Source organism: Rattus norvegicus, chromosome 15, assembly GCF_036323735.1.
Source record: "Rattus norvegicus strain BN/NHsdMcwi chromosome 15, GRCr8, whole genome shotgun sequence".
NCBI classification, from domain to species: Eukaryota; Metazoa; Chordata; class Mammalia; order Rodentia; family Muridae; genus Rattus; species Rattus norvegicus.
Window position 1 is genome coordinate 33,382,065 of NC_086033.1, and position 18,316 is coordinate 33,400,380.

The 18,316-nt window shown below is 46.8% G+C and overlaps 2 protein-coding genes across 2 annotated transcripts; both read right to left on the reverse strand.

Annotated features, from left to right (window-relative positions):
- Positions 1-5,286: 5,286 nt before the first annotated feature.
- Cma1 (chymase 1) lies at positions 5,287-8,069 on the reverse strand. Its single transcript, NM_013092.2, has 5 exons — positions 7,978-8,069; positions 7,236-7,386; positions 6,396-6,531; positions 5,943-6,197; positions 5,287-5,633 (listed from the first exon to the last, which is right to left on the reverse strand). The coding sequence occupies exons 1-5, from the start codon at positions 8,033-8,035 to the stop codon at positions 5,490-5,492; spliced, it is 744 nt and encodes a 247-aa protein (NP_037224.1). The 5' UTR covers positions 8,036-8,069; the 3' UTR covers positions 5,287-5,489.
- Positions 8,070-14,465: 6,396 nt separating this feature from the next.
- LOC134482066 (mast cell protease 1-like) lies at positions 14,466-16,835 on the reverse strand. Its single transcript, XM_063274829.1, has 5 exons — positions 16,658-16,835; positions 16,052-16,147; positions 15,378-15,502; positions 14,985-15,152; positions 14,466-14,573 (listed from the first exon to the last, which is right to left on the reverse strand). Exons 1-5 carry the CDS (start codon positions 16,833-16,835, stop codon positions 14,466-14,468), a joined length of 675 nt encoding a protein of 224 aa, XP_063130899.1.
- Between the last annotated feature and the right edge of the window lie 1,481 nt (positions 16,836-18,316).

An 18,316-nucleotide genomic window follows, 5' to 3' on the forward strand; every position in this document is an offset into this window, starting at 1 on the left:
AGACAAAAAACTAACAAAACCCCCAAACCATTATTATTAATTAGAGTCACCATGGTCTCCAACAGAGCTCTAAAACAGATCTCTGGCTGTGTTAGCTCCCCATCATTAGTTATGTCTTACTTTAATTATGTTTTATTTAGAAAACAGTTCAGTGTGAGGGAAAGTCATACACTGACTATTCTATTCCTTGAAACTCCTCATGATACCAGTGAGTAATGGTACATGGTTTGGGCAAGCAAGGGCTTTGACCTTCTGAGTCATCTTGTAGGTCCCCATTTTCAGTTTTCAAAAATAATTTATCAGTAACTGTGGCTGTCCTTGTCCTTGGGGATCGTCAGCTGATGCAGTCCACAAGTGTGATGGGAACAGAGAGTATGAACGGGGAAGGGTGGGTGGCAGTAGGGATGGGAGTGGGTGGTTCGGAAGCCCTGTGAGTATGCACCATGCATGACCACACCGGAACCGGCTTCGGGGAGTCATACCAACTTTACTTATAGGCTTATATGATTCAAGGCTTATATGATTTGTGGGACTGAGGGTAGGAACATGCAGGAAGGGCAAATGCCATTGGCTGAGGGTTTAGGGTACTAAAATGCCTCATTAGCCTGGGAAGCCTTCGGGAAGTCCAGGTGCTAGCCAGTTCTTATCAGGAGGGAAGAAGTTGATTCTGCAATCTAAGCCTGTGTGACACAACAAGGTCTGAGAAAAAGCCGAAGGGAGTCCTCCAAATGGCACTGAGCTCAGAGGCTGTCCAGCCAATGGTGGACTTTGACCTTAATTAGTGGGGTTTTCCCACATCTCCCCCTGATTTATTTTTTTAATGAGACACATCACCAAAATATTCAACCTGTATATTGGTACTGAACCAGAACCTGTTTAGCAGTGTTTTTTTTTTTTTTTTTTTGCAGTGCTATTATCTGCTGTTTTTAAAAAAATGGAGGCAGCAGGGATAAAATACAACATAAACCAGAAGGGGCTGTGAGGGGTGGGAGCCATCTACAAGAGATTATTGGGTTGAAATCTCTAGAGCCTGTCTGTACGGCATTTTCTGAGGATACAACACTGGTCTTGAACAACATTGGGTTCATTTACATTGACATAACGTTTTTCCTCACTACTGTGAAAATGTCCCAAGTTTGGCAGTCATTAGGCCCCAGCAAGAGAGCTCACCTGCTGCTGGAGGGACCCAAGGCTGTCATCTGTGGATGCCATTGCCTGCTTGTCTCAAAAGTTTATAGTCAGATGAGTGTCTGGGTAAAGGCAGTTTCGTGGCCCCAGGCAGGTCCAAGGGAGATGGTGGGTCAGCCTCCATCTGGCCTGCAGAAGCAGTGCTGCCTTCCTTTCCTCCTAGAGATAAACGTGTGGAATAATCACAACCGGAGTGCAGAATCCTGGCAGGGCATCTCTCTCCCTCTCCTTCTTCCTCTCCCTCTCCCTCTCCCTTCTTCTCTCCCTTCCTTCCTACCTCCCACTTCCCCTTCCCCCCTCCCCTCTCCTTCTTCCCCTCTCCCACCTCTCTCTCTCTCCCTCTCCCTCCTCCTCTCCCTTTCCCTCTGTGTGTGTGTTTGTATGTGTGTATGTGTGTGTGAGTGTGTGTATGTATGTGTGTTTATGTATGTGTGTTTATGTATGTGTGTGTATGTGTGTATGTGTGTATATGTGTGTATATGGGTATATGTGTGTATATGGGTATATGTGTATGTGTGTGTGCATGTGTGTGCATGTGTGTGCATGTGTGTGCGCATCCATTTATCTATCTATCTATCTATCTATCTATCTATCTATCTATCTATCTATCTATCTTCATAGTCACACCAAAAGAAGAGCCGGGGTAAAGCACATGTTAAGCCTGTAAGAGTTTGATTGACAGCATGTTGGCACATTGGTGTTCCATTATTATGGGCTTAGGAGAAAGGCAAGGGTGTTCAGGAATCTTAATCCTGGAAGTGTGAAGTCACCTGTGTTGCATTAAGGACAGCAGAGGGGAGAGATGGGAATTATTTATCTCATTTGCTTAAGGGAGCTGAGAAAGAAAACACCATATGAATGATGTATCCAGAATGGGTGATAGCCATTTGTCTGTGAAAGGTAAACTGCCTTAAGTAGATGGCCTCCTTTTTTTTTTTTAAATTGAAGATTAGATAATAGTTGTTAATGCAATCCCCTTGTCCTGTGTGTGGGAGGCAGACAAAGAAACTTGATTACCTAAGACTCCTGGCAATGGGGGATACAGAGCCTGAACCAGCTGTTTCCTGTGACTAGGCATGACTTCCAGTGGAGGGACTGGGACATCAACCCAGCCATAAAACCTTCGAATTTGTCCTGCTTACAAGATCTGCTGGGGTAAAGGTGACACAGAGATTATGTGAGTGGCCAACTAATACTGGTCCAGCTTGAGGCCCATGTAATAAGAGGGAGCTCCACGTCCCCCCCAACACTGCCTGGAGGGTCAGGATCCAGAGGCTGGATAGACCAGAGACCCATGATAGAATCAATTCTTAATACTATTCTGCTGTACTCATAGATTGATGTGTAATTCAAATGTCATCAGAGAGGCTTCATCCAGCGACTGATGGAAACAGATGCAGAGACCCAAGCCAAACATGAGGTAGAGCTTGGGAATCCTGTGGAGGAGGGGGAGGAAGGACTTTAAGAGCCAGAGAAGTCAAGGGCACAAGAAAACACACAATATCAACTAGCCTGGGCTCACAGGGAATCACAGAGACTGAACCCTCGACCAGGGAGCCTGCATGGGACTGACCTCGGCCTTCTGCACACATGGTACAGTTGTGTAGCTTGGCTTCCATGGGATGCCTAACAGTGGGAGCAGGGGCTGCCTCTGACTCTGTTGCCTGCCTTTGGGACCCTCTCCTCCTTCGGGGTTTCCTCATCTAGCCTTAATAGGAGGGGAGGTACCTGTCTTATTGCAACTTAATATGCCATGTTTGGTAGATACCTGTTGCGGTAAACAATAAGGGAATCTCATCCACACTAATGGTTATAGTCGCAACTCCCAGTAACCCGTTAAGATCAAAGCTGATTAAGCTTCTAATTTAGCACTCAGATTTATATCAGTAAATTCAAACTCCACAAAACATCTGCACAATAAACTCACAACCAATCGATAATGATAGAGACTGCCCACCTAGATAAGACAAATTGTCCTATAAAATCCACCCCTTATGAAATATTCATAACTATCTGTGGCCATTTAAGGCCACACAGATCTGAGTCATCCTTCTCTGCCTCCACCTTGGTCCTTCCCCTCTTTCTCCTCTCTCCCGCGGTACACAAACTCTGTCCCCGCCTTACTTTTTCACTGCCCAATCACAGGCCTTCACCTGTATAAAGACAACAATGTCCTGGGAGATCGACCTTTCAGGAAGAGCAGTGGAGGAGGAGTGGTGGAGGATGGGGAGGGGACAGATGGGGGCAGGGATTGGGAAGAGAGAAGGAGGAAAAACTGAGGTCAGGATGTAAAAATTAATTAAAAAGAAAAAGACTATCATTTCTGTGCGTTGGCCAAGGGGAACTCATGAAGGTTCAGCTTCTCTAGCTTTCGGGATGGCTCAGCTATGTGAGCCTTAAACACAGGATGCTTCTGCCCAGGGAGCAATGCTTGACCCGTGGGACACTGAAGGTGGGTGTATGCACTTACCTGGTCAGAGTCTCTGCGGTGAGGACACCCGGGTGTATGAACAAAGCACAAATAGCTTTAGTCTTGTCCTCAATTTCCAACATTATTTTGATATAACCGTTTCCATTCTTTTCAGGATGGCCACACTATACTTTATTAAAATTGAGATTAAAATGAAGAAATTTTCATATTGTTTTTTGAAAAGCATTGTACTGAATTTTCCTGCATTATTAAATATGTCTGAGAACAAATTATTAACTATCAAAACACTCAGCCATATAAATTTACCACTTAAATTCTGTTTCGTGGAAGGGATTATAGTTTGTTTCAAAATTATGAATGTTGAGATGTAAATCTTTAGACACCAGTCTTCACGCACGTCCCTTCCACTTCTTAATGAGTCCCCGGAAGTAACTTGGTCAAAGGGGTTCACCAGCCCTCAGAAGCCATGGGTGTTGCCAGCCTTGGTCTTGGTTGGTGTCCCCATGCTCTTCTCCAGCCATTCCTTCCATGGGCAGATGGTGTCCTTACCCTGCTCTGTGCCTTCTGCCAACCGTTCCTCTTGTGGGTAAATGTTTGTACTGAGCAGCTGTAGGCCTTGTGCTTCCTGGTGGTCTGCACAGAGCAATTTGTGGATGGATGGTGTTGCTCAAGCTGACTTTGTGATAATTTCTTGTCTTGTTGCTCCTGGCCATCTGTTCTGTGGCAGCGACTGAGAGGCAATCCCCTCTTCCTCCCCTCAGAGCTTTACAGATGGGAGATCTCTTTTCCAGATGGCGCTGGCAGGACTGTTCGTCCCTAGCTGTCCTACCTGTGCCACCTGTGTAAATCTCAGCTGAAGCTGATTCTGCGCCTTTGCCCTCAGAGACGAAGCTGGGGAGATTTTGTTTGGATGTGTAGAGGGTGTTGTTACTGACCTCTACTGGAGAGACACCAGAAATACTTCTCACACCCTGTTTTGCAATAGAAAATGTTCCCAGCGATTCTGGAATAGTTAGTAGTTAAGTTAGGGGATGGGAGATGGCTCGGTGGCTAAGAAGCTTTCTGTGAAAGCATGAAGACCCGAGTTTGAATCCCCGGCACCCTTATAGAAAATGGGGTGTGGCTGAGTGTGCCTGTAATCCAGCACTTGCGACAGGAGGAGCTTTGGGGCTTCTTGATCACCAGTGTGGCTCCAGGTTCATTGAGGATCCTGTCTCAAAGGATTCTGGCAGAGAGTGATAGAATAAAAGAATAAGATATGCATGCGCACACACACCTATGCACACACAGGTGCATACACAACATATACATTTTACAGACAGACAGACAGACAGACAGACACACACACACACACCCCACTCACTGAGAGACAGGTGAGAGAGAAAGAGATAGTAAGAGGGAGAAAGAGAAATAGTAAAGAAGGGATGGGTATGATTTCTTGTTTAAGCTGGACACACAAACCTTGCCTACCCAGGAATATGCTTAGTTTTTCTTTGTTATTTCTCTCTCTCTCTGCTGGTTTCAATGTGTATCCTTCTGTCTCTGTCTGCCCCTTCATACCACCCCCACCCCCCTCATATGCTCTTCCAAATCTTTAGTTATTTAGGATGTGAATCAGGTTGCTGTGCGCATGGAGAAGAGAGTAGCTGAGAGAGGAGACACACATTGCAGTCTAGGATCTGGCTCTTTATTGAGGTTTATGAAGATGGTGACTTTTAGGAACTTTCTGTGACTTGTAAGAACCTTCTGGAAGCTCAGGGATCAGGAAGGGCTTCAGCAGGAACTACAGACAGGCCAGATCCCACATGTCACAGAAAACCTGCACGATTCCAGCTCCAGATTTCCTCACACACTGGCCCGAGATCCAGAGTTAATTCTCCCTCAAGATCTTATTGATCCAGGGTCTGTAATGGGAGATTCTGGTGAAGACAGCAGGGGGCTTTGCATTCGGATGTACGTAGGATGCAATGCCTTGGGCTATCCCAGCACACAGGAGAGGTCCTCCAGAGTCTCCCTGTTGGGGGTGGGGAAGAGAGGAAACACATGAGTGCATAGGAGGGAACCTCTACCTCTGCCCACCCATTTCAACTTGTAGTTAGGTCAAGAGCCTGATGTTTGGCGGGTAGCCACCACATCTCCCTCACATCACCCCATGTTTGCACAGAGTGAACTGAGAAACCCGAGTGGCCCTGGGAAGACCGATACTTTGTTTCCTCAGTTGGTGATTCCTAACACTGTGATTGGCTGGCAATCTTCTGCCCTACCCTGTTTAAGAACTCTGGCTCCCGGGAATGCTTTTAGAAAAAACTGGTAAGTGGATCACCTTGTATACATTTTGCATCTTCTTGGGGTTGCCCACACACAACTGGGACTTGTGTTGAAAACTGGTGAAGTGTTTGCAGGATTGGGGCTCCTGGAGTCTCATCTTTACTTCCTGCAGTGTGTCAGAGGCTGGTTCATTCACGTTTGTTCTGCCCCAGCCAACTGCCCTGCACATTCTCCCGGGTGGAATGAAGTTGAAGTTGGCCGAGAGTGGGAGGGTTCCCACGCCTAGGGTTAGCTTGGCTTTCTCCTTCAACTGTGAAGGAAATGAGGGACTCTTAGCCAGGGTTGTGGGTTAGGGGTTAGTTACAGACAATCAAGGAGGGAAAGGGCAAAGTACTGAGTCCAACAGGAGAGTAAGAAGGGAGCACTGTCCAAGGCAGGACAGGAGGAATTCAGGACAATGGGGACCAGAAGAAAAGTCTTAAATACAATGGAGGGAAAAACTTGTTACCTTCAGTAACATGATGTCATGGAGAACCAAACGCTTATCATAGTTTGGATGAATGAATTGCTTTTCAACCTCGAGCTTCTGCCATGTGTCTTCTTTATATGTTTTGTTATGAGCTCCTAGGAGGACGGTTATAGACCTGTTGTGAGAAAGGATGGAGCCTGAGGAGGTAGCAATTGGTAGAGTGTTTGCCTAGCAAACGGGATTCTGTATTTGAAAAGAGGCTGGAATTCCTCCCTGGGACACAGGCCTCTTCCCATCTCCCTTTTCTGGGTTTCTTGTGGTGTCGATGGGTTCAGTTTTGAGGAGAGAAAAGGCTTGGAGAAAGGGTATTTTCTGGAGCAGACACAGGAATTGCTGGGGAATGAGCAAGAAACAGAGGACCTGGGGTACAGGGTTAGTACTTCCCAATTTGGAGAACTTTGAACAGGGCCCGCTTTCTATAGCATGAGCTAGTCAGGAAAGCGGGAAGTAGTAAGTGTCCTGTGGGTTTGTTCTGCCTTCCTTAGAAATGTCAGGCTGTGGATCTTGGAACTGTAGGCCAGGGTTCTTGAAAACAGCAAGGAGAGATGCCCAGAAAACTACTTGGTAGATCCTGACAAGCGAGCTGTAAGTGTCTTCCATGTTTAAGGGGTTATGGAGTGGCCATATTGGAGACTCCTCTCTTGCCTCTGAGAGTTGCTGCACTTATCGTGATTGAGGCTCAGGGCATCTGTTTAATGACATCTTTCTTGTTAGTTGACCTAGGCTCAGGATCCCTCTTCAGGTCCCCCCTGGGTGCGTCCCAGGTTGTTATCCCCAGTGGTTTACCACGTGTTAAGGATAAAGAGCATCTTGTCTTACCGTCCTGCACAGTGAGCTGCAGTCAGCACAAAGTTTCGTCTGATCAGGAAGCCACTGCAGGCTGACAGGTAATTGTCAGAAGTGACAATTTCTAGATAGGCCATGTAGGGGCGGGAGTGTGGTATGCACTCCGTGCCCCCGATGATCTCCCCTAGAACAGAGAACCCCAGGGCCTGAGATAGGCATGGACGCTCGCTCTCTCCAGAGTGCACAGCTGGAGTAAGGTTGAGAGAGGCTTCCCTTGACCTCCCTGCCTTAAGCTCTGCCCAGGGTTCTCTCAGGTATCCTTGTCAGCTCCTCTCACCACAGCCCGCCCTCCTCCAGGGTCACTTCTTGCTCAAGAATCCACTCCCACCTCAGATTTAGGCGTTTTCCTACTTCTGATATTTTACACTCTGCTGTGTCCCTGGCCCATCTTCCCTCCTGCAGGGCACGTTGTCCAGGTTCCTCCTGCCCTGCCCCCTTATAGGCACAGGAGAGCAAAACCACAAGGTGCTCTTCTGCCTTGGTCACAGAGATGAAGAGAATGTGCCCGCTCTCCTGGAATCTCTGTCTTTCTCCCAGTGGCTTTAGGAGCCCTGCGCAGTCAGCACGAGTTTCTGTGTTCCTAAGGAACCACCACAGCTTTAAAGAATGGGCAGGAATATTCCTGAGGATCTTGAGAGTCCCAAATGACACACTAAAATTTGTTGTTTTAGGAGCTGAGCCTGCAGATTCGAGAGGGAGGGACCCCGACACTCACCAGCTTTGGTGCTGGAACCCAGGAGAAGGAGCAGCAGACACAGAGCATGGAGATTCATCCTCTCTGAGGGGCTACTCAGGGCTGTGCAGGCTTTAATCTCTGGGTCTCAGGCCTTATTACTCCCAGCAGGCAGGGGAGTGGCAGGAGATGTTATCTCCGGAACTGTGTGGCCATAGTTTCTTCTTTAAGTTTTCTTCATAGCTAGACGCTCCTCCAGAATAACACTGTTTTACTAGAGGTGAAACTGAGCCCTGGACTCTTATGCCCCAGACACTCAGAGGGATCCTCGACTGTGTCTCAGGAGTATGGGGACAGAATATGCAGGGATCTTACCTTTCTAGTTAGGGCAGCTTGTTAAAAGTCCCCAGAAACTTGGGCTGAGGATAATCTTTGCAGCGAGCATCCAGGAGCACAGAGGCTGTGATTACTGTAGCCCACAGTAGGAAATGTGCTTTACAGAAAGACTCAGTGCACAGACACGTGTATAGACACGTACAGGGGTTGAGTTAGGAAATGGGTATGGTCATATTTTACTGTATGGAAATTTCAAAAAGTAAAGAAAAAATATAATATACCCAGTTGGTTTTCATGCTATTTCATTTCATTTTATTACACTATATATTAAAATCTGAACAGCATTCGTCTTAAATAAGGATTATCTGGAATCTGACATTAACTTGCATTTCCCTTTCTTGGAATCTGTGTTTATTGTCTAAAGAAGAGACTGAGAAAAAAAACAACAAACACCAAAGGAGGAAGCCAAGTCTAGGATAGGACCTCAGGGACTTCAACCTGTGAGCAAAGAGGTGGAGCGATTATTTCCTCAGACTGTGTGTGAAATTTAGTGTCATTCCATTAGACACCTTGTTACTTTCATAGCAACCCCATCAAATACTTATTACTGTTTCAATTTGTTGATCTGACATTTAGAGTTTAGGGTTTAAAGTTAGATCTTTATGATTTCAAATTAAGAGTCCTTCCCGCTCAACCATTCTAGAAAAAGAGTCTTGGTAAGTGTGAGGGGAAGGTTAGGGTTAGGGGTATGAGGTAAGCAATTTGCTCTAGAAGGCTGGGATGGTCCTAAACTACAAACTACACCACTGTCTGAAAGTTAACACTTTCTCTTTTTTGTTAAAACCACTCTAGGAAATACCACTGCTGTCTGTTTACAAATGTAGACTTGAAACTGAGACCAGGATCACAATGCCTTTAATTGTTAAACACATTTTTTTCTTACACTCTTCTTTTTTTCTTTCATCTTTATTAACTTGAGTATTTCTTATTTACATTTCGATGGTTATTCCCCTTCCCAGTTTCTGGGCCAACATTCCCCTAACCCCTCCCCCTCCCCTTCTCTATGAGTGTTCCCCTCCCCTCCCCATCCTCCCCCCATTGCTGCCCTCCCCCCAACAATCCCATTCACTGGGGGTTCAGTCTTGGCAGGACCAAGGGCTTCCCCTTCCACTGGTGCCCTTACTAGGATATTCATTGCTACCTATGAGGTCAGAGTCCAGGGTCAGTCCATGTATAGTCTTTTTTTTTTATTATTAACTTGAGTATTTCTTATATACATTTCGAGTGTTATTCCCTTTCCCGGTTTCCGGGCAAACATCCCCCTCTCCCCTCCCCTTCTTTATGGGTGTTCCCCTCCCCATCCTCCCCCCATTGCTGCCCTCCCCCCAACAATCTAGTTCACTGGGGGTTCAGTCTTAGCAGGACCCTGGGCTTCACCTTCCACTGGTGCTCTTACTAGGATATTCATTGCTACCTATGAGGTCAGAGTCCAGGGTCAGTCCATGTATAGTCCTTAGGTAGTGGCTTAGTCCCTGGAAGCTCTGGTTGTTTGGCATTGTTGTACATATGGGGTCTCGAGCCCCTTCAAGCTCTTCCAGTTCTTTCTCTGATTCCTTCAATGGGGGTCCTGTTCTCAGTTCAGTGGTTTGCTGCTGGCATTCGCCTCTGTGTTTGCTGTATTCTGGCTGTGTCTCTCAGGAGAGATCTACATCCGGCTCCTGTCTGCCTGCATTTCTTTGCTTCATCCATCTTGTCTAATTGGGTGGCTGTATATGTATGGGCCACATGTGGGGCAGGCTCTGAAAGGGTATTCCTTCAGTCTCTCTTTTAATCTTTGCCTCTCTCTTCCCTGCCAAGGGTATTCTTGTTCCCCTTTTAAAGAAGGAGTGAAGCATTCACATTTTGATCATCTGTCTTGAGTTTCATTTGTTCTAGGCATCTAGGGTAATTCAAGCATTTGGGCTAATACCATGTATAGTCTTTGAGTAGTGGCTTAATCCCTGGAGGCTCTGGTTGGTTGAGTGTCTGCTCGGTGCTTCCCTGGACTCAGAAGAAGGAGTGTAATGAAGAGAAGGTCACACAGTGCAGTGCCATTTCTCTTGGAGACCTACAGGAGGTTAGTTCACAGGTGAGAATTTAAGTGAAGTCCTGTGTTTTCATTTGCTAATATTGAGAGCTGTCCTCTGACATCACATCACTAGCAGGGAGAAGGAGGATCTGGAGCTGGAGAGGTCTTATCTGGTGGCTCTGCATCAGTGAGACCAAGTCCCAGAGCCCAAGACAAGGTTTTTCTCCTGTGTCATTGAAAGCGGAGGGGCAGGTCACATGGAACTGGGGTGTCGGCTCCACAACACCAGGGCCCAGGTCCTCCAGCCTTGGGTGATGTTCCTTGTCTTGGCTGATGGTGAGGGAGAAGAAAAGATTCAGTCCCCAGCAGGGCATCAACCTCATAAACACTGACCCGGTGATTTGCCTGCATTCTCTTTGTCTGCTACAGTTTCCCAGAATTCTGCTGTCTCTGCTGCCTCCCTTGTCTGCTTTATATGTTGTGTACTGGAGAGTTCAAATATGGTTTGAAGATCATGAAGTCAGGAGTGTGACTAGTTAGAAAGAAATGGGGGTCGGTAGGAGATTCTGCCTTTAGTTAAAAACAGTCACTGATGAAACCTGTCATTTGTGTTGTGTCAAGGAAAGCGTGTTAGGTCTGCTTCTCATGGCTACAGTTTGAGGACAAGTTCATGATGGAAAGACATTGCGGCAGGATTGTGACAGGTGAGTGTTACAGAAGTGGGACTCTAACACAAAACTTCACAACCAGCCTGCAGCAAACAACTTCCTTCCACGATGCTGTTCCTTTTAGGGTTCTACAGCCTTCCAAATGTGTTACCACTAGGTGGGGACCCAGTGTTCCAAGACATGAACCACAACAAAATATTCCAAAGGTTTGATCAATTCACAGTGTAATATTTTATACAGAATATGCTCAAAATTTCAATCATTTTCAATAGTGTAAGGCCGTTGGGAAAACTGCACTATCAGAACAGAATGTGTTATAGAGTGCATGCAGCTCTGGCAGAGGCAGCTGCAACCCAGGAGTTTTTCAGGCAGCTCCCTCCCTCTGTTTTTCAGTGGTCCCTGCCTTTCTTCGTCCCTCCCTCCCTCCCTTCCTCCCTCTCTCCCTCCTTCCCTCCTTTTCTCTTTTTGTCTCTCTTCTTTCTCATCTTCTCTATTCCCTCCCCTCTATTGTCATTTCGCTGCAGGCAGGCTTTTGTGTAGCCCAGGTTAGCTGTGAACTCCACATGTAGATGAAGCCATGCTTTGAATCCTGCTCTTCCTGCCTCTGCCTCTGGAGTGTTAGCATTCCCTGCATGACTACTATGTCATTTATGATTTGTTTCTGAGGAAATAATTTAGTAATGTGTTATTAGAAGAAATTAAGACATTCAAGACCTATTCTGTGCACAAAGGTGACTCCATGCTAGAATTTCCTGGCTTTGCATTACAGGAGGAAAAGCTGGGCACAGTGGTGCACACTGCAGCCCTCAGTACCCGGGAGACTGAGGCAAGAGTATGGTGCTTGTTCAAGGCTAGCCTGGGCTCCACGCACCTTATATAAAACAAACTGGAATGAAGCAAAACTCAAAAATTGTTAATGCTTAAAAATGACACAAAGTCATTCTTTCCTTCCTAAAAATGTTTCCAGAGCTACTAAAAAAATTATTTCATTTACAAAATAGTTGATGAGAACATTCCTTTGCATGGCAGGAAACAGATGGGGTCAGGTGGCAACACCTGCTGCAGGATATCAATAACCCTGGTTCACCAGAGACCGGATTCTCCTCATTGTAAGCATTCTTGTTTTCTGAATGGAAATCTCCTTTAGTCATTGTTTGGCACTTAAACCTGCACATCTTTCTCCATTGCACTCTCTTTTTTTTTGAGTCTGAAGTTTTACCGGCTTTTGCTGACTTCTGGGTTATGTTTCTTTCTTTCTTTTTTTTTTTTTTTTTTTTTCTGGAGCTGGGGACCGAACCCAGGGCCTTGTGCTTGCTAGGCAAGTGCTCTACCACTGAGCTAAATCCCCAACCGCCTGGGTTATGTTTCTACTTTTGCAAAGCTTGGACGAGCACCTGCTGACTTCTTGGACACTTTTTTCAGCTGTGGCTGGCTGAGCTCTTTTGTTATGTCTACCCTCAGTGTGTATCTGCTGCTAGGGTACTCCTTGAGGCTTTCTTAAGCTAGGCTGCCCAGCCCTGCTACTGCACCATAATTGAAAAAAACCTTATCTTCATGTGCCCTTGCTGACCCCAGGAGACCATGGCTGTTTTCTTGTTCCCAGAGTGCACTGGGCCTGCTGCTTTTGCACCCCCTTCCACCATGCCTGAGAATGACCGTTAGTAGTGATGAATAGTGATGGTCTCTTATCTTGCTTTTGGAGCGTCTGGGTCACCAACTGCTTTTTTTGACACTTGGGGATCACGTGATGGGGTTTGTTCTGTGGAGGTGACCTTTCTGGAAGTCATTCATCCTGTGCCCTCAGCTCAGCTCTCAGGAGTTTCCTCCTGTGCCCCTATTGCTGTAGGCCAGGCTGCAGGGTGCGGCAATCACTCTCTCCTCACCTCCAGTTGCCCAGCTTCAGGGAGGAAGATTGTCCCAAGTCCATGTGCTCCTTAGAGTGTGGGGTAAGGAGGCAGTGCGCCCTCAGCTGCAGGTTAGTGAGTATTCACATCTGCTAGGAAAAGACACAGCTACTGTCCCTGCTTTGGGTTTCACCTTTTGAGACCTTTGTGTATGCCGAGCATGGTGGAGCCGGCTTGGGGTCCCAGCACTGGGGAGGCTGAGACAGATGGATCATGAGTTGGAACTCTGTCTGATCCACACAGTGAGACGATGCCCAAAACACAGCAATGTAAATCAAAATGAGAAAAGACCCTATGATTTAGTTATACAAATATAACCAAAGTTACAAAAAATGAACAACAGTCACCCAGTTAACAATGAACCAACATGGATTCTTTATTGATTAAAGATCTTTATACGCTGTTCAATCCCATACGTGCTCCCTGCCCCCATAGAGTTAGAATAGAACTTATAGTCAGCCTTGTACTTAGATAGCTGTCCTTATATCGCCACTGTACCATGCTGAAGCTGAAAACTAGACATGAGACTGCCAGGCTCTGAGGAGGGCTGAGGTGCTGAGGTCCTGGTCGGGGGCTGGTTGTGGCAGCAATTTTCATGGTCAGAGGGCCACACCCATCACATTATTCCTTCTTGGGGCCCAGCAGATCTCATGTGTGGTCTCATTCCCTTTAGATTCCAAAGAAACCTGTAGGTAAAGCATTCTTTCCCTTGACTAGGGACAATGGGCTTTGGCTCGTAAGAGGAGAGCAGGCCACTTATAAGTTCACTCAGCTTGGGCATTCTTCTGAAAGGCTGGCTCTTTGGGGAAGATGGCGGTTGAATGGGAGTGGCTCAGAAGCACAGCCACCATGGTAAGTACTGGTTACATGCTGAGTGCTGGAGTGTCTCTTCTCAACACAGGCTAGTTCTATCCTGTGTGCAATATTGAGAGGACGATGATGGCAGGGTAGGTGGTGAGGACACAAGGATCAACAGCCATGTCTGATCTAGACATGGAATCTGCGATGATGTGTGGACAGATGCAGTGGCTAAGACACGGGGTTTGTGGGCAGAAGAGCTGAGAGACAAGGAGGGAGAAGATGAGAAGACAGGACAGTGGAGGAGAGGAACAGTGCACATTATCCTGGATATGAAATCTCACTGTACACAGCCATGCATGGTAGATATTATTCAGTTATCCACAGTGGTACATGTGTGCCAGGAGGTCAGTGTTTAAGACGGTTAACATGGTCAGATAGTAGTAGCCCCAATCAATTCTTCATCAAGCATAGAGAGGGAATAAGTGATTAGAGCACAGTGTGCAGTCACACAGCTGCTGGAGGTTATGTCTTTATTGAGGTGCTTTACAGGGAACGATCCATCATCACAGACTTGTGTATACTTGAGAACCTCTTGGGACAGGCAAGGGACAGAACAGGGACAGGCTGGGACAGGCTTGGGACAGGCTCTGTTGAACCCAAAGGGTACCAGATGAGCTCAGGCTTGGAGAGTCTGACTCATGCAGGTCAGGCTTTTCAGCTACTTGTGTTTATGACTGTATCAATCCAGGGCACCTATGGGGAGATTCGGGTGAAGGCTGCAGGGGGCTTTGCATCTTCACGTCCATGAGATACAATACCATGGGCCACACCAGCGCACAGTAGCGGTCCGCCAGAGTCTCCCTGTGTATTAGAAATAACATACTAAGAGCAACAATTACTCTCCTGCAACTACAGAACTACCCCCACCACCATAGTTAATCCCAGGGTGAAATAAGAGGCCCTGGTTCCCTATACATTGTAAGTTAGGAATTTACTGCCTGATTCCCACCCCCTCCTAATTCCCCTGCCTTGCCCCAGTGCTAACAGGTCTCCCTTTACTCCCTTCCTGTCTAGTGTCTAGCCTTGTGGGAAGGATGTAGGAAGGGGTTGGGCACAGGGAGATGAGATGGACAGGGACAATGTCAGTTTCCAGAGCCTCAGGGATAGGAGCTAAGGACACAGGCATTAGCACTGCCAGGGAGAGATGTTTGGCACATTTCCTCCACTGACACTGTCTTCTGATGTGGGGAGGAAGAGCAGGTGTGTACTCACCTCATATGGTGATCTCTTCCTTCTAGGACTGCCCACACAGACCTTGAAGCTTTCGTCATAACGCCTATAGATTTTACAGGCCTCTTTATCAACCTCCCTCAGTGTATCTGTAGAAGGATCTGTCATTCCAGTTAGGCCCCAGCCAGCTGCTCGACACATCTTCCCAGGCTTGATAAGAGGGCCGAGGCAGGGGAATTACATCCACAACAGGAGTCAACTCTGCTTGATCTTCAAGCTGTTGGCCGAAGAAGAGAAGAGACATGGGGCCTTTCCCATTGGGAATTCACGAGTGGATTCTGAGGAAAGGGATTGGAGAAGAGAGCGTTCTATGGCCTGAGCCAGAGGGAGAGTTAGTGTTGGGAGACTCAAGCAGGGCAAGAAAAATAACGTCACCTTCGGTAACATGATGTTATGGAGCTTGGAAGAGAAGTTGTAATTTGGGTGAGCGATTTGTTTTTCCACTTTTATCTTCTGCTCTGTGGATTCTCTCTTGTTCTCCAAGGGTGACAGTGGTTTCTCTGTTGACAGAGAAAGAACCAGTGATAAGTTCTGGTCTTAGGGGCAGGACTCCTTCTGAGGAGAGCGACACCAGAGTCTTTCTTCTCTGTCCCAGGGCAGAGCCCCTAGACAGACTTGAGAAGGAGCTCCCAGGACCATTGCCGCAGGGCTCAGGGAAACACAGGACTGAGAACTGTCCCCACCCTCAGTACTAGAATTGTACCCATGTCTTTGTACATGGTGGGAAGCACTCTAAATTGAGTTGTTCCCTGCCCATGTCTGAGCCCTGGAGACACCAGGACAAGGCGAGAGCTATGGTTTTTGTTCCGATTGGAGCCCTGCTTAAAGCTCTGACCTCTGAAAACAGAGACCACACATGAAACGGTCCAGGAAGTGTCCTCTCAGTGTAAGGAGAGCCCATCTGGAGATGAGCAGGGCTCAGAGACTTCCTCAGGTCTCTCCTGCTCTGTGACTCTGGCTCATGGATGTCTTCACAGGAAGAGAAGCCTCTTACCGTCCATTACAGTGTGCAGCAGTCAGCACAAATTGACAGCTTATGAGAAACTCACCACAGCTGTCCTTGTAACCTCTCTCAGTGACGATGTCCAGATGGGCCATGTAAGGGCGGGAGTGTGGAATAGACTCCACACCACCAATAATCTCCTCTGGAACAAAGAACACCCAGTCCACGGTCACAAGCTTGCAGGCTCCCTAACACAGTACTGACAGAGAAATATGGGGCTAAAGCTGAGCGACTGCTCCAAGCCCACCCCACCTCACATGGGGCTCAGGCCCCTCCACAGGTCCTTTGGTCTTCTCTCTCCTGTTGATCTTTCCTCCCCACAGCTCCCTGTCCACCCTCATCCTTCATTCAGAACACAATGACCATTCATGTTTCTGGTGCTCTATTTCCTTTAGGCATTTTGTTCTTCACTCATCCTGTCTTCCTCCACACTAAGGGAAGGCCAGAGAGGAGCTGCCTTTCAGAACAGAGCATTTTGATGAAATGGTGTGAAGGAGAATTAGTTTTTCATTCTTCCTTGTCCTAGAGATTTCCCCTAGACTATGTCAGTTTAGGATCCTGCCTCATGTTCCAGGGTCTCTGTTGTCAAAGCTAAGGGATTAAGGTCGGTTGCTGAAAGCTCAGAGGTTAGGGAGGTGAAGAGCAAACTCACCAGCTCCAGCTCCAGAAGGCAAGAGAAGAGCCATCAGGAATAGCAGGGCCTGCATTGTGCCAGGGGTGCAGCCTGGGGTGAGCTTCTGCTGTGGTCCTGCCCTGGTTCCTGCTTTTATAGCTCCAAAGTAGGAGAAAGGAAGGACTGGATTCCACAGGTCTGGGCTGGTCAAGCTCATTTTCCTTATCAGAAATTCTCACAACTTTGCTCTCTGGGGGTGTTGAATCTGTGGTCAAATCCTGAGACTTCTGGATCCCATCATGAAGTGGTGACTGCATCCATCACAGTGGCTCCCAGGAAGCAGCACAGGAGCACAAAGGGGTGGTGGTGGGGGACCTTGATCAGGGATCATGGAACTGTTCTTGTAAGCATCCAGGTACTACAGTCAGCTTTGAGACCTAATCCGCACATGTGTAAAGACTCATCTCTGTTGCTGTAGCACCGACACAGGCATCTGTAGTGTGTGGACATATGGGAGAGAGGGAGGACATTGACAAAAACTGTGGTGGGCTGATTTAGCCTGAAGGCTCTTGCTTGTGTTGACCAGCAGGAGGCATCTCATCTTTATTAAAACAAGTAGCAGATGAGAGAATATGGCTGTAGGAGAAGAAAGATCGGCGAGTGTACTGAACATGTAGTGTATGAGGCATGACCAATACCTTAGGTTACTGACTGTCAACTTTCCTAATGCTTTGACCTGGTGTTGTGACCCCAGCCATAAAAGATTTTTTTATTTCTACCTCATAACTCTAATTTTGCTATTGTTATGAATTATAATGTAAAATATATGATATGCAGGGAATCCGGTGTTTGACATCCAAAGGATTTTGAGACCCAGAGGTTGAGAATAGCTTCTGTAAGTGCGTGTTCTGATCTGGTCATAGTAATAGTCCCTTTGGTAGTTGTTATAATGCACATTTAGGGAGAAGTCAATGGACTATCAGGGTATATCAGAACAGGAAGATCATACATTTAATTAGTTAGTTTCTGTGACTTACTGTTTGCCTTCCAGTGGGATGAACAGAGAACACAATGGAATGTATAATTACCATCTCTGTGTTCCACAGGCTCGCTAGTTATATGTGGAGAGTCTCCTTGCTTGAGAACGATGTCGAATATGTGTGGATCAGTATTGAGACTTAGAGCTTTCATCTTTTCATGTGTCACTGGAAATTACACACGGTTCATAGTTACACAGGGACATTCCATTGATTACAAAGTATTCTTTTTTTTTTTCTTTGCTTTTTTTCAGAGCTGGGGACTGAACCCAGGGCCTTGCACTTGCTAGGCAAGCGCTCTACCACTGAGCTAAATCCCCAACCCCTACAAAGTATTCTTGCTTCGTTAATAACAGTTTGAAATTCTGTGCATTTTGGAATAGCTCACTCATTGTCACATTTCTGGTCTGTTCTGTTTTAAGGCCTCACCAACCCTGAGTAGGGCTCTTTCCATTATACAGATGAGGAAATCCAGCCTTGCCGAGATGTCATAGTCATTGAAATATCAGAATTTGGTCTCAAATCAGTTGCTACCTGATTCCACTCCAATAATCGTTCTTTGTGCAAGCCTGCTTTCCCTGATTGCAAAGACAAAGTGAGAAGAAGAAATCACAAAGACCCCAAGGGGATCAGCTCAACTGTCCACAAGCTCATCAAGATA

What these genes read in the sequence shown, in the direction of transcription:
- Cma1 (NM_013092.2), bottom strand. Translation starts at nt 8,035, where the DNA reads ATGAATCTCCATGCTCTGTGTCTGCTGCTCCTTCTCCTGGGTTCCAGC. An exon ending in GCAGCTCACTGTGCAGGACG is followed by an intron (nt 6,532 to 7,235) that starts GTAAGACAAGAT and finishes TTCTCACAACAG; the next exon opens with GTCTATAACCGTCCTCCTAG. An exon ending in AGATGCAAAATGTATACAAG is followed by an intron (nt 5,634 to 5,942) that starts GTGATCCACTTA and finishes CACCCCCAACAG; the next exon opens with GGAGACTCTGGAGGACCTCT.
- LOC134482066 (XM_063274829.1), bottom strand. Translation starts at nt 16,835, where the DNA reads ATGAGCTTGACCAGCCCAGACCTGTGGAATCCAGTCCTTCCTTTCTCC. An exon ending in GCCTTCTGGAGCTGGAGCTG is followed by an intron (nt 16,148 to 16,657) that starts GTGAGTTTGCTC and finishes TCTTTGTTCCAG; the next exon opens with AGGAGATTATTGGTGGTGTG. An exon ending in AGGTTACAAGGACAGCTGTG is followed by an intron (nt 15,503 to 16,051) that starts GTGAGTTTCTCA and finishes CTCTGTCAACAG; the next exon opens with AGAAACCACTGTCACCCTTG.